This window comes from Dinoponera quadriceps, unplaced genomic scaffold (genome assembly GCF_001313825.1).
Source record: "Dinoponera quadriceps isolate SergipeBrazil2010 unplaced genomic scaffold, ASM131382v1 scaffold424, whole genome shotgun sequence".
NCBI classification, from domain to species: domain Eukaryota; kingdom Metazoa; phylum Arthropoda; class Insecta; order Hymenoptera; family Formicidae; genus Dinoponera; species Dinoponera quadriceps.
In genome coordinates, this window is record NW_014554557.1 from 225,536 (window position 1) to 248,072 (window position 22,537).

Here is a 22,537-nt window from a genome sequence, read left to right on the forward strand (position 1 = left end):
CTCTTTCTCTCTCTCCCCCTTCTTCTCTCCCTCTCTCTTCCTCTTTGTTTTTTTCTTTTTTCGCAGACATGCCGCCCGCCTTTCCTCGCCTCAACCGTCTCATTAATTGCGCATAATGATGAATTAACACAAAGCGAACGCGTGGACGCCGAATGTGCGAGGTGTTTAGACGCGATCCGATATTGCTTTGGATTCATCGCGTCAACGGGAGATCCGGTGTATATATCCGGCCGTTCTCCCGAGCAATGCCGGTCTTCGATGTTATTTGTGAAAATATCGGAGAAAATTCGCCCGAAGAGAGAGGAAAAAGAACTACTTTGATCACACTGGGCGGTGCACTTTAGTTCACCCGATTTCGACGGCCCTGGGATGGCAGCAGTACTAACCCTGCTAACAGATTGACAGACATACTCACCGCGAACTGACCCTTCCGTAGTGATTTAGTTATGTCTCTATGGACGCGCCGCCAAGTCGCGTGTGTTTGACATCGTACCGTAAAAAGTAAAAGGGACGCCGGAGGGAGTGCTGCGAAAGGGTTCAGTCGCGCTCCTTATCTCGCACTGTCGATTGTGCTTTCGCCGCTTCGATACCGTCCTGTTTCGAGATATTATGATTAGGTGAGTTCGTTGTAAGAGAACACGCTGACGAGGCACACTTTGTAGCGAGATAATGCCGAGACGATCGCGTTCGACGGAATATTTTCGAGACGAATTCTCACCGGAACTCGGAACCTGATTGAGCCGCGACTTCTCCTCGGCGGAGGAAACGTCAAGCCGATTTCGCTTTTTCATTTCAATAGTCCTGAACTTCAATTGTGTGTATCGAGGCATCATGAGAATTCGAAAGATGAACTGTCGTTTGATTGGATAATTTACACTAAAACGCGATACATTTCACGCGAGGGTACTCGACAAGTAATTTCGCGTCGAATGTCATCAAACGGTGTCGTAGGGATGTCATATCCTTATTTTGCGTTTCCGTCGACAATCGATGTATTTATTCACATGAGACGAAAGTACGAAAGGTGTGTGTGTGTGTGTGTGTGTGTGTATGAAAAATCGATGAAAATAGATGTGTAAATTAATTCGATGACTGGCTTTACCTATTTCTCTAATAGTATTTTAAATCTGAATATTTTTCCGCTCTATAATGTGGTTTTAAAGAGCTGCCATCCTGTGTTTGCAAAACAACATCGCAGAATGATCGATATAACTTCAGAAAATAGTAGTGAACAGCGTTTGCTATCGATAAAGAGCATATTCGATACACTGCATTCTCTTTGCATTCCAACTGCTATAAAATGTTACTTGAACGCTACAAAAATGGTTTGTTCTTTTGATGAAGACGCGGAATAACTTGTAAAAGATGATATCAAAAGATTACGAGAAGGCCTGGTTCATGGCAATGCTCAATTTCACGTGGCCAAAAGAACAAATGGTGCTATTTTTAATATCGTTGTTTTTAATATAAATTTTCAATATTTTCTATCGCGATGGAATTCGAAAACTGCACTGTTAGATAGCATCAGGTCACCGGTAATAAAACGGAGATTATTCCGATAATTAAAATCCCAGATAACAAACATTTCTAAAGGAAGTCTCAAGGATATCCAAAAGACGTCTTATATTCTTTTTAGATGTCTTATATCTTTAAGATGTCTTTAATACGCCCTTTACAGATTTGTGCCGTTTGGATTTACACACTTTCCATTAATTAATCAATCTTTTACACTTTTGGCAACGCAAGCATCGAATTAATTCACACACCTAACACAACCTAGATAGAACAGAAAATGACGATGACGTCATTTGACATCAATGATCAAATGATATCAAAATGACGAGAAAGTGGCTACATAAACTTATTTTATTTCGATCATTTTTCCATCATTTTGCCGTCATTTTTACGTCATCGCATTTTCTGCTCTACCTTGTGAAACTCTCTAAGGGTCGATTGTGTTCCTCAAAGCGCAGAATGACAAAAGCGAGCTCTCGGTTAATGAAGTAACTTTTCACCACGATAAAAACGTGATACATGTGAGGTTGCTCGACTAGTAATTTCGTGTCGAATGGCATCAGGGTGTCGCAGGGATTCTTATTTTACGCATAGCCAATCGCGCATACGAGAATTGAGCAAATTCAACGAAGGTGTACGACCACTTGGAAATTTTAGCTCGTGTGAAGGCCCATTTCGTACGTCTCAAGAAGCAGCCGCTCTTGAAATATTTTGCATCCGGCATTATCAGTTTTCTTCGTGATTACCGCAGACATCTCGATGGAAGATACGGACGGTCGTAAAATATTCCCGCGGCTCTCCGCGCAGATATTTCCCGCTGTTTACGTCGACTTTTACGACCGCTCGACTGTGCTCTTTAATCTTTAACGTACGCTTCCTTAACTCGACGATACACGGAAATCTTGTCTTCGCTTCGTCCAATCGGACGGAGAGACGAAAGATGATCTTTTAAATAATTACAGCTAGATTCGCTGATAGGTAGAACGGAACATCGCGATAAAGTCAAAACGACGCGAAAATGATCGTGAAGATTCACTTCTTCCATCATTTTCTTTTCGGTGTCATTTTCTGTTCTACCCGAGAGGGCGGACCGATCGGCTGAAATTGCATTAGCGACGCGAACGCCGACGTCAGGTGCGGCAGCTCGCTTTGGCAATTCGAACGTTCGTAACGGCTGTTTCATAGAGGAACGGTCCACTGCCTTCTTATTTATGTGAATAAAAAAAACAAAAATATCGAGGTAAGCTCATATGTACGAGGAACTTTGTGTTTGCGCGAACGAACGAACGCGTCGAGAGAGAACGCAGCTTTCCTTCTTTCGCGAGTCCTTTAAAGTTAGCGAGCCGATCATCATCATTGTTGTCCTGCAATTGTGTCTTGCGATCCGAAGCGAAGATCTCCTTGTTACTTCTCGAACTCTGTACTCTTATCGATATATTCGTTGTATGGCTCGTCTCTCTCTCTCTCTCTCTCGCGATCCTCTACACGTTTTTGCATTGCTTGCCGGTTGATTGCCCCTCGAGCACGTTGATGATGACGTCAGCATTCTGGATGAGTCACTACGCTTAATTCGCGCAGCGAACATGTACAGAACGTATGCATGCACGTACAATTCGAGCCTGCGTGCGCGTACGTACGTATACCGTACGCGTAATGCGTGCCGATGTATGCGCATTGTTATAGACGGGAATGCCGGTAAAACCGATGGTAGATCATTTCATAACGGCCTCTCCAAGAGTTCTAACTCTCGCGTTACCTCTCTCTCTCTCTCTCTTTCGTCGTGGCTTCTTTCTAAGCGCGAACGCAAAATGTGTGTACCGAATAAGATACACAGCGACGACGTCACGCTCCGTCTGTGCGAGAGAGCGAGGAATTTCCAACAGAAATACGACACATTGGGCACGTGATTTTATTTACAGCTCCGTTCTGCGATAAAGTGTATATAATAGGAGGAAGACGAAAGAAAAAAAACAAGGAAGGAATCCTCATTTCGGAATAGAGATAATGATCGCGCCTACAATACGACGCGCGGTAGCGACGACGTCTCCTGCGGCCCGCGGAGTCGCGGACGATCGCGCGAACGAGCTCGACAATTAATTAAGCGACGCTCGTCTTCGCCGTGAGCGTCTTATGATGAAGTGATCGCGTTATCGCGCGGGTATTTCGCGCGGTGGCAAAACTGCAAGATACGTGTATCTCTGTGCAACGCGCACGTGAGCGACGGCAAGGACAGACGTTGTTGATTCGCATGCACACATGCACGCCCGCACAATATTACGCGTCGTATTATATAACGCCACTGTAAATAACACGCCTTTACGTTGCAAATTCGAACCTCCCTCTCGACAATGTGAAATTTCTGCTCGGGATGTCGCGGACGCGGCGGCGCGTAACGTCGCGGAAATGGAAAATTAAGGCAGTTGGAAACTTGATCTCGGGAATTCTTTCGAATTTCGAACATATCGATCCGCGCGTCTGTGAAGTTGGGAAACGATCGAGCGTACGGAAGCCAAGATGTTCGCAACTAAGTTTGGACAAAAGTTTCATATGTGTTCCTTGAGGTCCTATTTTTAATTTCTGCTTTGAATTTCTTCTAAAACACACGTTTACCAGCAGGAATAGAAAAGAGTTGATGTTTCAATTACTCAAGCGATTTTCCGACGAAAAACAATGAAGAGACAAGAGCGTGGGGGACGACGAGCGGACAAATCGAGCGCATATATGGGCTAGTGAGGCAAATCAGTTGAATAAAATTGGAGGAAAGTATATTTTTGTTCAGTAAATGGTTAATCTATGAAGGCTGTTCTTAATATCGCCGTTGAAAATCCGATACTCTACTGAGAAACCGTTTCAAAGCAGCGCATCATGTGTGATACGTGTGAGCGAGAAACCGTGTGTGATTGCTCACGCACACGATCGATACACGCACATATATACATATATCAATCAGTCCCACCTGCGACGTCAATGGTAAACAGTGCAACGTGATCGCACTTTACCGCTCGTCAGCGGTGCCGCTGTGTCGCATCGCGTTTCACCGCGTGGTTTTCGCAAATCTCTTAAGCGTACTCTACAATAAGCAGTAGGAGTGTGTTCATAAGAATAAGAAATCGACCGATCGATAATCGAATCTGAGGAGAATAATCGACTATGATTTGATTAATTTCTTATTTCTTCTAAATATACTGCCCATTGTAGGCGACATTTTATTATCGAAATTTCGCGGATTTTTTGTACCTAGCGAATTCCCAATCTCGTGTGTTTAGAATCGTCCGAACGGAAGGCAAATTTGACCATGTCGAGGTTGATCGTGTCGGATGAGCAGGAAGATCATAAATTTGTGAACGCGTCCCGCAGAATGGAAGGGGGAAGAGAGGGGGAGAGGGGCGTGGGTTTTATTTTGAGAATCAGTCGCGAAGACGACTGTCTATGCATCGAAGGAAGAAAATAGTTTGAGTAATTGTAATCTCACTATATTTTACAACCGGTTCTAGCCTCGACTATACACTTATAGTTCTTTTAGGCATGCAATATATAACAAAGTGAATCTGAATTTATAATCGTAACAACGATGACATTCATTCGTGTAACTGTTTTATGGTTGTCATAAATATCTAAAACGAGAATATATATATAAAGTGCTATATGATTCTTTGTAACTATATTCTACATAATTATACTTTACTCTTAAAATTATTACAATTCACGGTAAAAAATCTTCATGCGTTGATTACACTACCCCTATGTTGTAATTACAGCCTGTATTACAGTAACATTTATACCACATTTTTGGCTTCTTTTATTATACTTTTCCAACAACGCTATATAGTTCGGAATATCGTATATTTTCTCTCGGTGTGAGATCTCGGCGTGGCACGATTACAATTACAAACTGATGATTCACACGGAGGGTAACTCGGGTAGCCGGGCTACCGTCGGGGCTATACGGGTCGCCCGGTTTGGCGCCCGTTAAGCCCCGGTAAGATCCACGGCAAACACACTCGCGCAATTATCGCGTTTCCTTTCGGCACGGTCGTGTCAACACGTGTCTTTTTTTCAGGTCAGCAAGTGATTAATGATGTCGTCGCAGCGCAATTAGCGACTTCATATTTTCATCCGAGCGTGCAGCCGAGAGCTCGTCTCTGCACTCTTTAATCGACCGCATAAATCAGTCGTGACGCGTGCACTTTTTTTCCCTCTAAGCGATCGTGCAATTTCGCAGGGGACTCGAAGCGTCGAGCCTGTTTCTATTGCGCGCGGCGGTATCTTTCGTTCGGCAGCCGCAATTCGAATGTGCCTGCCATGGTGAAAGCAAGCCTCGAAGTGTTCAGCGCGACTTTACAGCGCGCTCGCGGAAAAAGAAACTAGGTTCCGCAACTGAATAAGACTCGGTGACAAAGAAATATGAAAACTCAGTGGCAAGAAATGATGTCTCTGTTACCGCGACTGGGAACATTCGTGTGAACATTGAGCTGCGTTTAAAGTAAAAACTCGGTTAAGAAAGATGAGAGCAATTGACTGAGTAGAAGCCTTCTGTACAGAAGTCTTTCTGTCCCGAGTTTTGGTTCGGTCGGCAGGCAACGGGAAATTCAGTCGCACCAGAACAGAATTGTTCTTTTTTCTCTCTGTGTACGAATTCAAATTTCCGGCCAATTAAAGTTTGTAGAAATTTCCACCCGATCGTATTAATTTATTATCTGTGTGAGAGGTCCGAGTCGCCACGACGATGTGATTTGTAACTTTGTGACTTTTTATTTGATAAGTCGAGTTGTCTGCATCTGGAAAAAATGTCTGGAAAAATGTTACTGCAACTGAAGAGGGGCCGGCTAAACTAGAAACTAAAGTTCGACGGCAGGAAAGAATAATCTTGTGAACGGAGAGCATTCGTGTGATCGCTGAGGTGCGTTAGAGCTCTCTTAGGAAAAAGCAGCTTCGAGAGAGCAATCGGCCGGGTAGAAATCCTCCTACGGGAATTTTCCACATTGCAACACCGAGTTTCCATCGTCTCGTCTCTCGTGACGCGCGACAACGACGGCGGCGCAGTCGTGGACCTTAATTTCTCCCGAGAGTTAATTTATCACTGCGCCGTATATATCCGCATCGCGCGACGATATCGTTGACACCTGCGTGTTACGGCACGCGCGTGCAATAAAGGCGCCGTGAAACGGCAGAGAGCGGTGTGAGAGGCATTGCGCAACGGACCAACGAAACAAGTTGGGAACTAAACGGGAACTAAACGTTATCCACGGCTCCTCTCGTTGTCTTTGAGCGCGCATCTTTTCTCAACCGCGAAACAAATACGCTAGGACGATATTTTCGCGCAGGTGGACGGCTCGCTCCGTCGTTCGGTGTCACCTCGAAACACCCTCGCGATTCGCAGCACACATTCTCCTCTTTTTCCTCGTTTCCGACGCGACACGCGGCACTGGTGAAAAAACGCTCCACCGTGTGCTTCGTCGCGATCAGGGTGGGGGATCTCGATGTGTCTTAGTATCATCCTATATAAGCTTTCTGATTTCACGCCTCGCATTGGTAGTTCCCCAATTCGGGCGACTTCGCCAAGCTTGGCAATTCACACTCTGTAAGTAACTCGCGCGCCTCTCGTCTTCTCACAGGCAAGTCGATATATTCATTTTAATATCTCTCGCCGCGAACGGCGATGCTTCGGCGATACTTCGGCGATATTTCGGCGATACATGGCCGGTTAAGTGTTACTTTCAGCCGAATTTTCGCTCATTGCATCGCGCTTTTTTCGCTCTGCTGCCTCCACGATCGGCGGAGAATTCCAGTTCGACTGTGATACGTCCACTCGGTTACGGTTTCGACAGGTATATTCGCGGAAACGTTGCATTATTAATCAGAGGAGATCATTAATTCAATATCATGCGCACCCGAATATTTTTCACTCTTTGATTGGACATTTTTATTGTATATACATATATATACATGCAGAAGACCGATTCTGTTAGTGTATGAATTTTCCGTTGCCTGAGGGCCAGATGAAAACTCGATTGTAGGAACAGAAAGATGCCTGTAAGAGCTTTCTATTCAGTTAATTGTTTTCAGGCTTGTATCAATAGCCGTAATAGTTATTTGAAATTTATTTTAATATAGCTGAATGTCTACGAATATATAGTCAGTCAAAACATACGTTTGTAATATTTTTTTTATTAATTTCGAAACGCATCCCATGTTCAACAGTAAAATTTGTTTCTCGGTAATGCTCAGGAGATACATTTCCCTATTGCATACGAGATGCATTGTGAAACTCAATCAAAAAAGTGTCACAATATTTTTGTAACATACTCAGTTGCGATAACAGAGATTTCTTATCGCCGAGTTTTTATTCTTTGTCACCGAATCTTTACCTGTATTCGGTTACAGAAATTGAGTTTTCTTCTATATATCTTTATATTTTTTTTTCTATATATATATACAGAGTGTTCCATTTTAATTTACTCCTAGAAAACTGTTATTTTTGATTGTAGAAAAAAATGTTTTAGATAAAATTTATGTGATTTCAAAAGGGACACAATATCGTGAATTTAGGTTGCGTTTTTCAAGTGAACACTTTTCGAGATACTTTTTACTCTGATATATTTCAGCACAAAATATGAAATATCTTATAAAATATTAACTTTTCGATAACATCACCTTAATACTATTTTACATAATAATATAAATCGCTTACTGATGTTAATCATTGCATATTATGCGTTTGTAAAATGCAATACATTTTTTTTACAGTTTCTTTATGTTTGTTTTCAATGATCAATTCGACCTGTCATTCTTATGTACAAAAATGTTAAGGTGATGTTAAAAAAAGTAAACATTTTATATTTACTTTTCGATAATCTCACCCTGGTACTTTTATACGCAGAATGAACAAACGATTTGTCTTAAAGAAACTATACGATTCCATTAAAAAATAAAGTTTATCTTGAAATGACCTTGAAAAACGTCATTCAAAGACAATTCAAGGTTACAATATTATGTCTCCTTCGAAACCCTACAACTTCCGCACGAAGCATTTTTTCTACAGTTAAAAATAAAGAAGTTTTTGGGGGAAGCAAATGGGATACCCTATGCATATTTATATATATATGCAAGATTTTCAAGTTTCATATACACACTTGAGTCCCCGGAGGGAAGCTTCGTGCGCGTACGGTTTGCATTAGACTTCGGAGAATATACGTCCGGACAAGGTGCAGCGGCTAATAATAAAACGCGGTGAACATACTTTTCGAATGAAGCCGTTCGTTAAACTGGCGGAGTCGATAATAAGCGATAAGATGGCAATTTGCTGAACGGAACGAAAATATTGACAGTGTATGCGTTGTTCTTGCAGCTCTCCTCGCGGGAGTGTCGGCGATTCGATCGTCGTATACGATTGTCGCGACGGTCGGTGGGTGAGAAGCGCTCTCGTTTAGCGGCCGGATCTAAAACGGCCCGGCAAACAGAGTCGCGGAGCGCCGAAGGATCGTGGAAGCGTCATGTGATCGTCGGGGTGACGATGCACAGACATGATGCTTCAATTCCGTAACCGGTTGAAACCGCCGTCGCGATTTAGTCTACGGCGTTTATGTAACCGGTTGGAACTGCCTCCGAAGATCTTGGTATCGGGCCTATCGAGGGTTGAACGCGCCGACGACGATAATTCCGTCGATTGATCGCGCGCGCGATGTCGCCTCTTAATGTCTCGTTTCTGCACCTTCTTCTTCGGTCTCGCGCGAGGCACCCGTCGTATTTTTATACCGGCCTTCGGTCTCGCCAAGAAACGATCCTTGCTCCAGTCCCGGCGGAGTCCTTGCTCCAATCGCGACATGTTTTGTCGCGCTTGACCTCTTAAGGGACACGTTCGACCGCATACTTTATCGAATACCGAGCTGTGAGAAAAAGATTTGCAACTATAATCGTCACAGAATCATAATCGGGAGAAGCACTTCTCTTAGTAAGTACTATAGTAGTACTATAGTGTCCGTGATGACAACCTTACATGCATATTGTCACTACTTTTGTGCCTAACGTAAATAGTTGAGCCTGTAAAATACTTGAGCAGGAAACAACTGTTGGCGAGGTACTTTAAAAGCTACTCAGTATTTTCTTTTAGTGAACAGTACTGGAGAGTGCTAATACCGGTTTGACACTGGTGAAATATTGGAGTGACAGCAATGGGCCAAGGCTCGGCACAGACAGTGCTGCACCGATTCTTCGATATTGTAAAAGTATCAAAAATAATCGAATTCCGATACTGCACCGATTCCTAGTAACGATTATTATCGTACAATTGTTAATGTAACAACCGCACTGAAATGTAAAGAAAGGTCAGAAATATGGTTTGTACCTACAGATGTCGATTTTTAACGTTACACGAAGTGGAAAACACCGGAGGGAGGCGGACTCGAATAGAGCTCGGGTTTTCCTCTTGCCAGGTTTTTACCATCGATTGTGAACTATTAATATTTAGGCTTCACGTTAGTGAGACCCCCCTCTTACTCATTTCAGACATTGCTGTCGTAATGCGAAGTCCGCACTTCAGTATAGATGGTATTATAGTCCCTCATTTACATTTCGCACAATAACAAAGTTAATAATCAATAGTTCAGATGCGACGATTTACATTCGTCGAACAATTTGTGCAAATAACTTTTTTCCTCACATTGGTCTAAACTACAATTATACTACAAGTGATACAACTTACGTCAGACGCTCTACTTAAAATAAAATGTATCTTTCGGAAGCGTTTCGAAATGCTCAAAAGTAAAAATGCGTTATAATAAATGTCGACTATTGTGTTTTGGCGCATTAGGCAAAACACAATTGTGTTCTGTCGCGTAACGACGGGTTACTAAACAAATGATTTCGTACAATAATTACTAGAATTCGCCACGTAATAGCGGAGATATTGGGATGGTCCGCAATGGACCCGCGTTCTCCTCTACCGAATTGACACCTCGCTGGTATTGGCTGAACGTACACGATTCCTACAACTATAATTTCTCTCAATGTACATTTCCCAACATTTCTACATACAGATCGAACGGTCGGCGGTGGTCATCTACCTCGGATCCACGGGATATTGTCACTTGGTGAACATTCCGCTCGGTAAATTCGGCAGGCTTTTTTTCGCTACACGATATCCTTGTGCCATCCTTGCGCCAAGTATCGGCACACCTCGCCCCTCCATCATGCTCATACGTGGAATATGTGGCCGCTCCGGCCAAGTATATTGGTCTATATCAGTGGGAGGTGGTAGGTAGCAGCTCTCTTTTCAACGCGCCGACACTCATTTCATCCGCAAGCATCGGCTGCCGCGGGTCCGAGTGTCATTAAATGTCGAATCGCGCGGTTGGGCTGAGATCGGGCGTGCCAGAGAAGCGAGATCCGTGCCGTCCGTGACGAGAGGGTAGTCATCCTTCGCGTTGTCGTCCATGTTGTCGCATCCGTGCGTTGCTCGATCACACCTGCCGCCGAACTCGGAGAAGATCGACTCCGCGCGAAGGTGCATCGCCGAAAACGACGGGATGTTCCGCAGATGTCGGTCGTAGGATAAGTCTTCCGAGTGAAGCGTATAGGAGATCGTCCTCGCGCTGACGAGAACTCCGGCTACCCCCGTCGTTTCCGCAGTGTTCGCGATCACAAAGACGTCACCCGGCCGGAGGTCGGTCGGTCTGTTTACCGCGGTCGCGCTTTTACCCATTCTTCTTCGAGAAGCTCCTGAGAAGCGCGGTGCGAGGGAAACGCCGCGCGTCACTTAGAGCGTCACGAGATAGGAAGGCATCATCTTCCGCGGAAGAACGTCGCTCTCGCAGGACTCGAATGAGATACGCCGTGTCCAAGTAAGTCTCAGACGCGAGAGAGCGAGTGTGACGATCGTTCCGACGCGAGTTTTCATCTGCGAGCCGACATTCTGACCCCGCGCGGGGCAAAAAGTTCCGCGATTGAATTAACCTGATGAGCCAAACTCCCCAGATAGACATATATCGTCCGATTAGCACGAGCATGCTAAGATGCGTAAAAGATTTTGTTAGTATACAGAGGAGGATCATCCGATCTGCCGTGAAAAAATTCCGGCAATATTGTGGCGATATTCTAATGCCAGAAATATCGTTATTGCTTACTTTGCTCGGGAGAAAACGCAATTAATAATAAATGATTCGGAATTATTGCACTATAATAAGGATATTTTATATCTACTTGATACTTTAGTCAATACTTGATTAAAATTATAAGCGTAATAAATGGGTGTTTCTTAAAACAAGCGTATTTTAAACGCGTTGGGCTTATTTATTGTGAGATAAATTCTGTCAAACTTTCTTTTGGCCGTGTGTGTCTGTACGCCGACAAACAATTCCGTTGGTGCAACTGAATTTTCCGTTACCTGCAGTCCAGGCGAAAATTCGGTTGTGGAAACGAAAGAATTCCTGTAAGAGGCTTTCTATTCGGCCAATTGCTCTCAGTTGTCTTTACCACGTTTTAATACAGCTGAACGTTCACACGAATATTCTTACTCGCGGTAACAGAGGTATTATTGTTTCTTGTTACCGAGAAGTTCCCATCCGATCCCTGCTGCAGTTGCAGGAAGTGAGACTTTTTTCCCTGTGGTTCTTATGAATTCGGTCCTTACAACCAGAAATTCCTCAATCAAAGCGCTTCGTTTATTGTCATGTTAATTCAACCAAATTTTTTTCTCCGTCTGTGTTAAGTCTTCATTTCCGCAGCACAGTAGAGGCTAAGGCAACAAAGTAGGTTTGCGTGCGCGCAATTTTAATTCGCGCGAATAATATAATTTACTCCTACTTTGACTCTAATGACGTGTCAAGTGTCTCCGTTTTCACTGTTTTAGCGTTAAAATAAGTTGTTCAAGGTAGCATTGAAATGAAATCTGTAGAATTGAAGCAAAAAAACAAAAGTTTGGTTAAACCTATCTGAAATAAACAAACCAAACGCGTTTTGGTTAAAGAAAACAAAAATTATAATCTTTATGAGCCGAGCTCGTTTCTTGTAACGAGAAAGTCCATTTCAAGTAAGTTCAAACTAATTTTCTTTTTTCTACAAAGTTCAAGAGATTAATCAATTAAATGAATGCCAACGTTGTCAAAATAAGTTTCCATTAACTTTCATTTAAGTAGACGCAAACTATTCGGAGATGCGTCAAAGCATCCAATTTTCAATTCAGGCAACGATTTCTATCTCGCGCTGCCGTCTAACGAGCTTGCAAATGGAGCTCTGCCTTTTTCTTTCCCCCTTTCTCTCCGCTTTTTTTTTTCTTCACTATCTTCGTCATCGCCAATAAGATTAATTATAACACCTGCGGATTGACATTAATTACAAGTCCAGCTTGACCTTTCGGTGCTCCTGGCGCCGATTCGAGCGACTGAAAAACGACTCGACCTCGCGCCTCCTTTCGCACGTATCATTAGCATCATCTTTTCAACGTGACACAATCTCCCGAATGGATGACTTGTCGCCGGACGGGTCTTCCCATCTGCGTTTTAATATTCTCACTCGTCAACATCCTTGTTTGTCCTCGCTGTTGCGTCAATTCGTTAAAAATAATTCGTAAAAAATAAATTAGCACTCGAGCTGTAAAAGTGTGATACTCCGCGGAATTGTGTTTCGTCCATATTTATTTAAATTGCTCGTAAATAGCCGAACGCTTCGAAATTGACGATTGTTTCCGACGCTCTTCGTGTGTTTCCTTTTTTTTTTCATTTACGCAGTTATTCATAATTATACGTTATTCTATATGCATGCTTTCGCGGCCGAATGTAGATTTATGTACCCCCGATCACTGTGCCGGCACACATCGGGTCGCTAATAGTTCTTCTTGTAATTTTTGATAATAGTTGTACATATCTATCTATCTTGTCGCTTTTATCTATAATCATCAAAGAGAATATTACTCGCTGATTGTTTGTTTTTCTATTTTATTTTTATCCTTTCGTGTGAATATTCGAACGGCTTATTCCGGAAGAACCTGACGGTCAAGTCTGATTCGCCATTGGTCCACTTTAATCGTAGAGCGACCGATTCTGTGTCGTGGTCAAAGAAAGAGAGAGAGAGAGAGAGAGAGAGAGAGGCGCGCGTGATATTCGCTCATTAGGGAGTATTTGGTACAGGATGTCGTGTCGTTTTCTAGAATGGCATTAAACCGCGAAACGCCCCCTCCCCCAATTATATCGTTGAGCTACCAGGATCGGCGATATTAAACTGCCGGTCAAGCTCTTTAAGTACTCTCCCGCTCGTTGGAAATGCGATTTTGTCATCGCATGATTATTTATTATTATGATTATATATATATACTATATATATATATTATAATAATATATAAATATATATAGATAAATATATATATATATTATATATATATATAATCATAATAATAAATAATCATGCGATAACAAAATCGCAATTAAATCGCATTCATATCACGTAGAAAAAAAAATGTTTATAAATAACCTGCTAGGTAATAAATATTTCATAATTTTTGGTCTAGAATCGTTTAAACAGTACTTTAACGAATGTAATCGTTTAGTTTGCTATAGTTTTTATTTAAAATACTAATAGTTGACAAAATTATTGTATCTAAAATGTAAATGGGAAGCTATAATATACCACCTTTCCCTCTAATAATAAAAAATAGATAATAATAAAATATTAAAAACTACGTCATGTACATCTCATTTTTATATTATGCCTGTTGTACACTATACACAGAAAAATATGTACTGCATTCAAACAAATATTACTTATTTCAAGTATTTCATAAGTTTATACAGCCGCAAATATATTATGAATTTATCATAAGCATGACATTTATTCAAAATATATTTTGAATCCTAATAATTTTATTACTTCAATCAAGAATATTAAATTAAAACAAACTTTGGTTTATACTTATTCAAATTAATCGAAAAAATTTAACTTTTCTTCAATAAGGTTTATAATATTCTTGAAAAAAGGATACATTTTTTTCTTGAATATGAATTATAATGAGATTTTGCAAAATTTATGACGAGTGTATTTGTAGCATATTATTAAGAAAATATCGTTTGTTGAAAATAACTCTCACTTAAAAGAAAGTAAGTAAACCGAGTAAATGCTTTTCTTCGCTGTAGAATGATATTTTTCTATGTATATTGCATAATTTGTGTGTGCCACTTATACATAGACACTTGCTATGTTTTAGTCAGTCGAAAAGTGCGGGTATTAATTTTTATTAAACATTCGAGTGAAATCGATACCGACAGAGGGTGGATATGCCTCGGGAGTGGTGAAACTGTTCCAGCAAACAACCTTCCAACGACCGTGTGGCCTAACGGATAAGGCGTCGGACTTCGGATCCGAAGATTGCAGGTTCGAGTCCTGTCACGGTCGAGATCATATTTTTTTTTCTCTTTCATACCGAGCACATCCGTGTAACATGACTCTTCTCCAAATTAAAACGTTTAAAACGACGGATAATTAACCCGTCGTCATTTAGTATCATTTTGCTGACTTTAATCGAGATTTTTAAATATTCCGTGCTCCTCGAACGAAATCATATTATCTTCTCCACCTCCTCCGATTTTGCGTCTATCTTCCATTCAATCGCGAACGTTTTAATTTCACGTTGCCATGAGTCATGTTTTTATTGTTGACTTTATGCATCCGTGACAATGATTCGCTTGAGGTTTACGACATTTGGTTCAATAACTACGATTATTTTGCCCGCAAGCAATGACCAGCAGTGCCAGTAACGGCGGTGTACTACGAGCGTGTACTACGATTTAGCGCACGAGAAAAAAGCGTCATGTGCGGCGTTTGTAACATCGTTTCATAATAGAATTGTGGGAACTAGTAATAATTAAAATGATCGGCGAAACAGCGCATTAACATAGTTAAAACGCGTTCGATGTTTCTCTTCTTTTTTTTCCGTGCGCCAAGGACACCCGCGAAACCGCTCCGAAGACGATGATTATCGCGAATGTTGTTCATAATGTATATCGTACGATCATGATGAACAAGAAGTTTAAGTTATGCAAAATAATGCAGCTTACGGCACGGATTTGTACTTTGACTTATATTTCTCACTCTTCCTCCCTCCCTCCCTCTTAACCCCTTTCTCTCTTTCTCTCTCTTTCTCCCTCTTTCTCTATCTCTTTTTTTCTCACCGTGTGGTGCAAACGTTCTCGAGGTAGTTTTGTGTAATATCCTCGTTATATCAGATATTTTGCGCTAAATACGCAATTTACACGCACGCACGCGTGCTCACACACACGCGAGACGATAAATTCGAAGATACAATCGTTGTCGGGGTTGAAAATAACCGATAGGAATGAAGATAACCGATGGCACTGTGGGGACATCGAGGATCTACGGTGGGTCACGGTTTGGACTCACAAAGGTTAACGAAAAGAATAATAATGTCATTACCAGTCTTATTATTACCTCATTGAAACTTGCATCGACGATAATACACGCAAGTTTGATAGTGGAATTACACGTTTAAGCAGTCGCGCATGTCTACGGCCTACTAATGTGCCGAACTAACAACTAGTACTTTAGAAACATTGCATCATACATACTCAACTCGTTGTTAGATGAATTCGTATAATTTCGTCCGAGTTTCTCCGAGCTCTATCACGGATGGACCGTTGCGCGGTGTAGTAGCGCATTTCGGTAAAGAGGGATTTTCGACGGTCGCGCCGCAACCGTGCGATTTCGCACGAACGGTGCGATTTCGCACGAATCAAAGTTACCTCTCTTATTACTTTTCTTCGTCTCTTCCTTTTCTTCCATTTTGTATTTTTTTTTTTTCATTTTTTCATTTTCATCGCACTGAACTACCTGTGCATAGGCCCCCGTTATCTGAAGTTTATTATTGATTGAATATATCAATAGAGCCTGTCTTGTACGATTTTCCTGATTTTTCTGATTTCCAACTGTAAGATCGTTGATTTTTTTCATCGCATCTGTTTCAGTTCACGAGTGAGCGCAGAATCCAGCCCCGCCGACGAGCAGCAGCAGATCAGTGCAAATTCAGCAGAAAGACTTCGCCCGGACCTATCGATCGACAGCAGCTGTATCGACTGTCCGATACTCGACGAGATTTCTTGCCGAACGCACAGGCTCGATATCTGACTTCTTTAACCAAGGCTGCTTCACCTACACGCGCCGACATCGTAGAATGGTAGAAGGTGAACCCAAAACAAAGCGCAATTATAGTACGTATGGCCTGAAAAATTCTCGTCGGGCAAGTTACGATCTCTCGGAATTTTTTGCAATGAAATTTCACTCGAAACAGCAGAGTGACAGCCGAGTCACTCGAATTCGAGTAATTCTTCACTCGAATGAATTTTCCACTTTGAATCACCGAATGAATGATTTTCATTCCAAACGAAAAAAGCGAATTTGATGTCTTTTTCTTTCCTTATCGCTGCGGGAACAAATTCATCCTGAAATGATTCGATAGAAATATTCATTCGTGCAAAATCACTCTAAACTTGAGTGAGTCATACATTTTTGCGATTTCGAGCGCGTGGAAGAAACAAACCTGTTGTGTAACTGAATTATGCATTATAATGATATTTATTGATGCTGATAGTGAAAACTGAAGTGATATTAACTGCTCGTAAAACCGTGGGCAAAAATGATAAAAGATACGGTTAAAATATTTGTCGTAGCTCTACATTCGTGCCAAATTTGAAAGAAAGCGCGGTGCATCACTTGAGCAGGTTCATTTGTTACTCAATTGCTCTCAAGCCTATATTAATAGTCGTCGCTTGAAATTTGTCCCAAGTGAGATATTCGGGTTAGATTTAGAGTTAGATTTGAATTTTTTACTTGAATCATACAATACATCACATTAGTGAATGTGATTCAACTAAAAAAATTCATATCTTAGTCTAAATTTAAATCTGAGTACTTCACCTGAGACGAGTTTCAAGTAACGATTATTAATACGAGTCTCAGTTATCTTAACTGAATTTTAACTTGGCTAAATATTCACACGAATGTTCTCGGTCACGGTCAATAGAGACTTCATTTCTTGTCGCCGAGTTTTCATTTTTTGTCAACGAATTTTCATCTGGTCTCTATTCAGTTGCAGTTTTCTTTTTCCATGCGGCAGTATCCTCACTCTCTTGTTTCCAGCGAAAATACTGCCACTTTTCGCTCGTTCGTTGTGAGATTTCACCCCCAAGAAATTGAGAGAGATCGTCGTCGCTTCGGTCCCGTGTACGAATCTCATTTTACCGTTGCAGAGTGTGATGTAAAAGACGAGCGGCTAAACGGTTGCGGTTCCAAGGACCTCGAACTCGCCCGTAGGTGGAAGTTATGAGAATCGATATATTTTCGCGCGTAGACCAAACGATCGATTAACGGCCGGTAATTGTTCTTCTGTTCAGGTATCGGATTAAAGGGCAAGACTCTTGATCCAGAGAAAGGATTGTACGACAAAGCCGACTTCGAGAAAGCGATCGAGCTTAGCGGTGAGTGTCGATCGGGGAAGAACCTCGACGAAATTCCTCGATCGGGCGTCAATCATGGCGTTTTGTTCTTCGTAGAATATGGCAAGTTCCATTACTTCCTGCTCGCGGTGTGCGGTTTCGTCAGCACCAGCGAGGAGATGGACGTAATTTCCATGTCCTTCATCCTGCCGAGTGCGCAATGTGACCTGAAGCTCAACACCCAGGCGAAGGGATGGCTCAACTCGATCATCTTCATCGGGATGATGGCGGGCGCGTACGCTTGGGGATCTGTGGCAGACGCGGTCGGTCGTCGGAAGGTCCTGATCGCCATCTCCTTCATGAACGCCCTGTGTATCGTCGCCTCTAGTTTCAGCCAGACCTACGAGCTTTTCATGTTCTTCCGTTTTCTCAACGGCGCGGCGTAAGTACGCAATCTTCTCCGACGTGTTCTTCACGTTGAATTTCATTGGGCCGCATGTAGCACGTGGAAAAAAGGACTTTCTTGTTTGGAGAAAATCCGTATTCTCAATATGTTGAAATAAGATTATACAGCGTTGAACAGACAGAGCTTGCTTACATAAAGAAATTGCATATAGTTTTTCACTAAAAATATAATATTCTCGTTATTCGAGAAACATTTTCCTCGAGTCGAGAGTAAAGAATATTGAATAGAAAGGAACGACAACTTCGAGTCGAGAATTAAAATTTCTTTAACCTGAGAAATTACATCTCCTTCGTTTAAATATGTCTTATTCTCGGGGGAAAAGCAGTTTATGATGTTAAATTGAGTCATCGAAAGCTTTTGTAATAACAATTTCTTTGTCTTATTTCAAAATTGAGATAATAACATCACATAAGAGGACGAAAGAGAATATACGGAATAGGAGCCTGGATAGCTCAGTGGTAAGAACAGACGCCTATCTCGAGTTCCCGTTCAGCAACTCCGGCTTTCGGATTTTCTCTCTGACTCTCACAAGAGCCAGATCTCATATTTAGGATCATCTTGAATTTATCTTCTTATACTGTACAGTTTGCTTTATTGTTGCTACAAAGTGTCTAACCTAAGATAATTTCAGATATAAAACCTGATTTATATTTTGAAAATGAAAATCGTTCATATTGTTGGGAAAAGATTAATGTACGAATATCGATTCGAATGTAGAGTTACTCAAAATAATACATTCATCTTTTTGATATATTTTTTTTAATGTCCTAACAAGATTGATTATGTTCAGAATCATCATTTTGTGATCTGTAGTGGGTTGTCGTAATCCTGCAATAACATTATAATATTGTTAAAATTCAATAGTATTATTTCGAGTGAATTATTTCATAACTCAGCGAGTGCCTTCCGACACAATTTGTTACGTGCCCTCTCGTCATATCAGCCCTGAAAATAATCTTCCCACACAACGTGTATGTCTAAAAGACGTTTCAAAGACGTCGTTCAGACGTCTTATGATCTCAAATACGTCTTTATAACATCTTAGAACATCTCAATGGGCTCGTTAAGATTATTCTTTTACATTCATTTCTGTAAACGAAATATTGACTAATAAATCAATATATATATATATATATTTTTTTTTGTTAATAAATAAATAAAATAAATTGTCGCGCATTTGTTATCACGAATGCGTTCATTACAAATGTACACACGGATGACACGCACATGTACACGCGAACGATGCGGAAAAGAAAGTTTGGTTGAATTTATCTGATAATGAACAAGAGGCGTCCGGTTTGTTGATTATCAGGTGAATTTCAAGCAAATTCTTTATCCGTGCAACGAAAGGGGTTGAATAATTTAGTAACGTTCCAGGCTAGGAGGTAGCGGACCGGTCATCTGGTCGTATTTCGCTGAATTCCAGCCGAAGTCCAAACGCGGCTCCATGCTGTCCTTCATGGCGGCGTTCTGGACCCTGGGAAACCTCTTTGTCGCCGGTGAGTAAATCGTCCTTTCTCGTCGGTGCTCTTCCCTAAAACACGCCCTTCTTACATTACACGCATCTCGGCAGGCTTGGCATGGTTGATCATCCCTAACGAGATGGGTGTCACGAGCTCGTCGTTCACCTACAACTCCTGGCGAATCTTCCTGCTGATCTGCGCGGTCCCGTCCTTCGTCGTGACCGGGCTGCTCTTGCTTCTACCAGAATCTCCCAAGTATCTCTTGTCCTCCGGCAAATACGAGGAGGCGCTCGAGATCTTTCGCAAGATATACGTCTACAACACCGGCAAACCGGGCGACACTTACACGGTAAACCAATCGCCGATCGATAACCGGCTGATGTGTTACATACAGCGAGGCGGCCGATCGCACGCTACCGAATATCTGTGATTTGTCGCGCAGGTGAAAGAACTGATTATCGATGACTTTCAAGAGTCGAGCCCGACCAAGGTCGACGTCGAGGAGAAGAACAAATGTAAGGCCATGCTGGGCGACATTGTGGAGAACAGCCGGCAGCTATTCGTGTCGCCGATTCTCCGCTTTACGATCATCTCGATCGTCATCAATTTCACCTTCCACATCGGTTACTACGGCTTGATGATGTGGTTCCCGGAACTGTTCAATCGTTTCGACGAGTACCATCGCGACCAGCCGGGCGTGGTGGCCTCGATATGCCAGGTCACCGATTACGTCGTTAACAAGGGCTCGCATAGCATCGAAAACGTTTGCTCCGACAAGATCGGCGCCTCCGTTTTCATGGAGTCCCTTATCACAGTGGCGTCCGCCATACCCGCCAATATTATCGCTGTCTTAGGGATGGATCGCCTCGGGCGTAAATTTTTCCTAGGTGCTTATTTCAGCCGAAATAGACGTATCGCCAGCATACATGAAGACCCCCCTCTCTCTCTCTCTCTCTCTCTCTCTCTGTCTTACGTGGTATATTCAGATAACTGCGGATTTTGCACAGTATCTGCTGTAAATGTTATCGACCTGGTTTATTAACAAAATAGTTTACAACAGAATCTGCCGGCGACGTACGATGGCGGATTACGACGGCAGAAACAAAACAGGACCGTTGAAATTTATATTCAAGGGAGTATTCCTGTTTGGAACGTTTCGTTTTCTTGGTGGGTGGTTTTTAAGATTTCTTTTTTTTTTTTTTTCTTTGAGAAAACTATAAGACATACACGTTTCTGAAGGTTTGTGTTTCGTTTCGCGAAACGTAAAATTCCGGCAAAATCAAAACGTGGGATTGTACAGCGAAGGACTTGCGAGCAGATGTCTAAGTTAAAAGCCGCATAATATATTGTCAAGTCACAAGCAAATGCCAGCAGTGTGCTAATCATTTGCACGAGATTTACTGATGCCAATTTGTGCCGCTCGGACATAATTTCCCCTTTTCCTATCCTTCTTCTTCGTCTGTCGCACGCGTATGTTCAGCGGGTACGTATCTTTGCAGTGTTCAGCACGTTCTCATCGGGACTGTGTTCGGTCGGCTTATACTTTGTGTACAACAAGTATCATAATCTGATCGTATCGGCGGTCTTCAGCGGTGCGATAAGCTGCGGCAATGCGGCGCTCGATTGTCTCATCACTGAGGTTTTTCCAACACAACTGCGCGCAACAGGGATCGCCATATCGATGGTGGCCGCTCGTCTCGGCGGGATAATCGGTAATATCGTAATAGCGCAGCTTTTGGACATGTACTGTCCGGCACCGACTTTCATAGTGGCTGCCCTCCTGATTGGTAAGCGAATATCTTTCTCTCGTATCCTTTTTCGCTTTTCTTCCTTACGCAAGTTTTTTTTTTCTTTCTGTTCTCTCTCTCTCTCTCTCTCTCTCTCTTTCTCTCTCACACTACAATCGTCTTGTTCGATGACGTCGGAAGCAATCTTCTTCCTTAGCCCATCTTCTCTCATAATTTCGTCACTTTAATTTTACGGATTACATGGTATCATTTTATAAAGGACATATCCTTATCCTCGAGATATTCTGCAGGAATTTTGGGCATACATTTTCTTGCTTTCACGTCATTGATCAAGACGGCGAGAAAACGGAAGTCTTAATAATCTTCTCATTTGACAGGATTCTAACGTGCGTTTATTTTTTACAGGCGGAGGCTTGCTATGTTTATTTTTACCGAACACAACGCGCGAGCCACTTTCCTGACCTTAGCGGAAGTCGATCGACAGTCTACGATCGTATCTACACATTTTTGTCGAGTACAAGCGTCGAATTTTCTAGACCAATCCCGAGTATCAACACGATATTACTAAATGAATTTCGAAGACGAGAGGATATTCGCGTCGTGCAAAGTAGAATATTAGAATCTCCGCTCAATATATATTCGTAATAATTCCTACCGGAGAGATACATATTCCGAGAGCGGGATTTTCTCGCATGAAAATTTAGTCGAGCGACGAGGAGACCAGAAGAATTTAGCGCTTAATTGTTATCGCATAATTTCCGAATTATTTGATACGGAGTGCCGCAATTAAATGCCTTAGTTGAATTTTATACATGTACCGATATTGATTTACAGAATTTAGACACAGCAGTGAGGTCGTGATTAATCGCTATGTTCAATAAATAAGTATTCAATAAACAAAAGTTCAATAAG

At 42.1% G+C, this 22,537-nt stretch overlaps 1 protein-coding gene and 1 non-coding gene across 2 annotated transcripts; both read left to right on the top strand.

The window, feature by feature from the left end:
• Positions 1 to 431: 431 nt before the first annotated feature.
• LOC106752071 (synaptic vesicle glycoprotein 2B) lies at positions 432 to 22,536 on the top strand. Its single transcript, XM_014633478.1, has 10 exons — positions 432 to 617; positions 16,482 to 16,724; positions 17,763 to 17,822; positions 17,907 to 17,990; positions 18,066 to 18,390; positions 19,792 to 19,913; positions 19,988 to 20,226; positions 20,320 to 20,764; positions 21,377 to 21,664; positions 22,031 to 22,536. Exons 2-10 carry the CDS (start codon positions 16,688 to 16,690, stop codon positions 22,084 to 22,086), a joined length of 1,656 nt encoding a protein of 551 aa, XP_014488964.1. The 5' UTR covers positions 432 to 617; positions 16,482 to 16,687; the 3' UTR covers positions 22,087 to 22,536.
• Positions 14,823 to 14,895, top strand: Trnar-ucg. Its single transcript has one exon. It is a non-coding gene; the product is annotated as a tRNA-Arg (tRNA).
• Position 22,537: the final 1 nt, after the last annotated feature.

What these genes read in the sequence shown, in the direction of transcription:
- LOC106752071 (XM_014633478.1), top strand. Translation starts at nt 16,688, where the DNA reads ATGGTAGAAGGTGAACCCAAAACAAAGCGCAATTATA. An exon ending in CAAGGACCTCGAACTCGCCC is followed by an intron (nt 17,823 to 17,906) that starts GTAGGTGGAAGT and finishes TCTTCTGTTCAG; the next exon opens with GTATCGGATTAAAGGGCAAG. An exon ending in AACCGGGCGACACTTACACG is followed by an intron (nt 20,227 to 20,319) that starts GTAAACCAATCG and finishes TTTGTCGCGCAG; the next exon opens with GTGAAAGAACTGATTATCGA.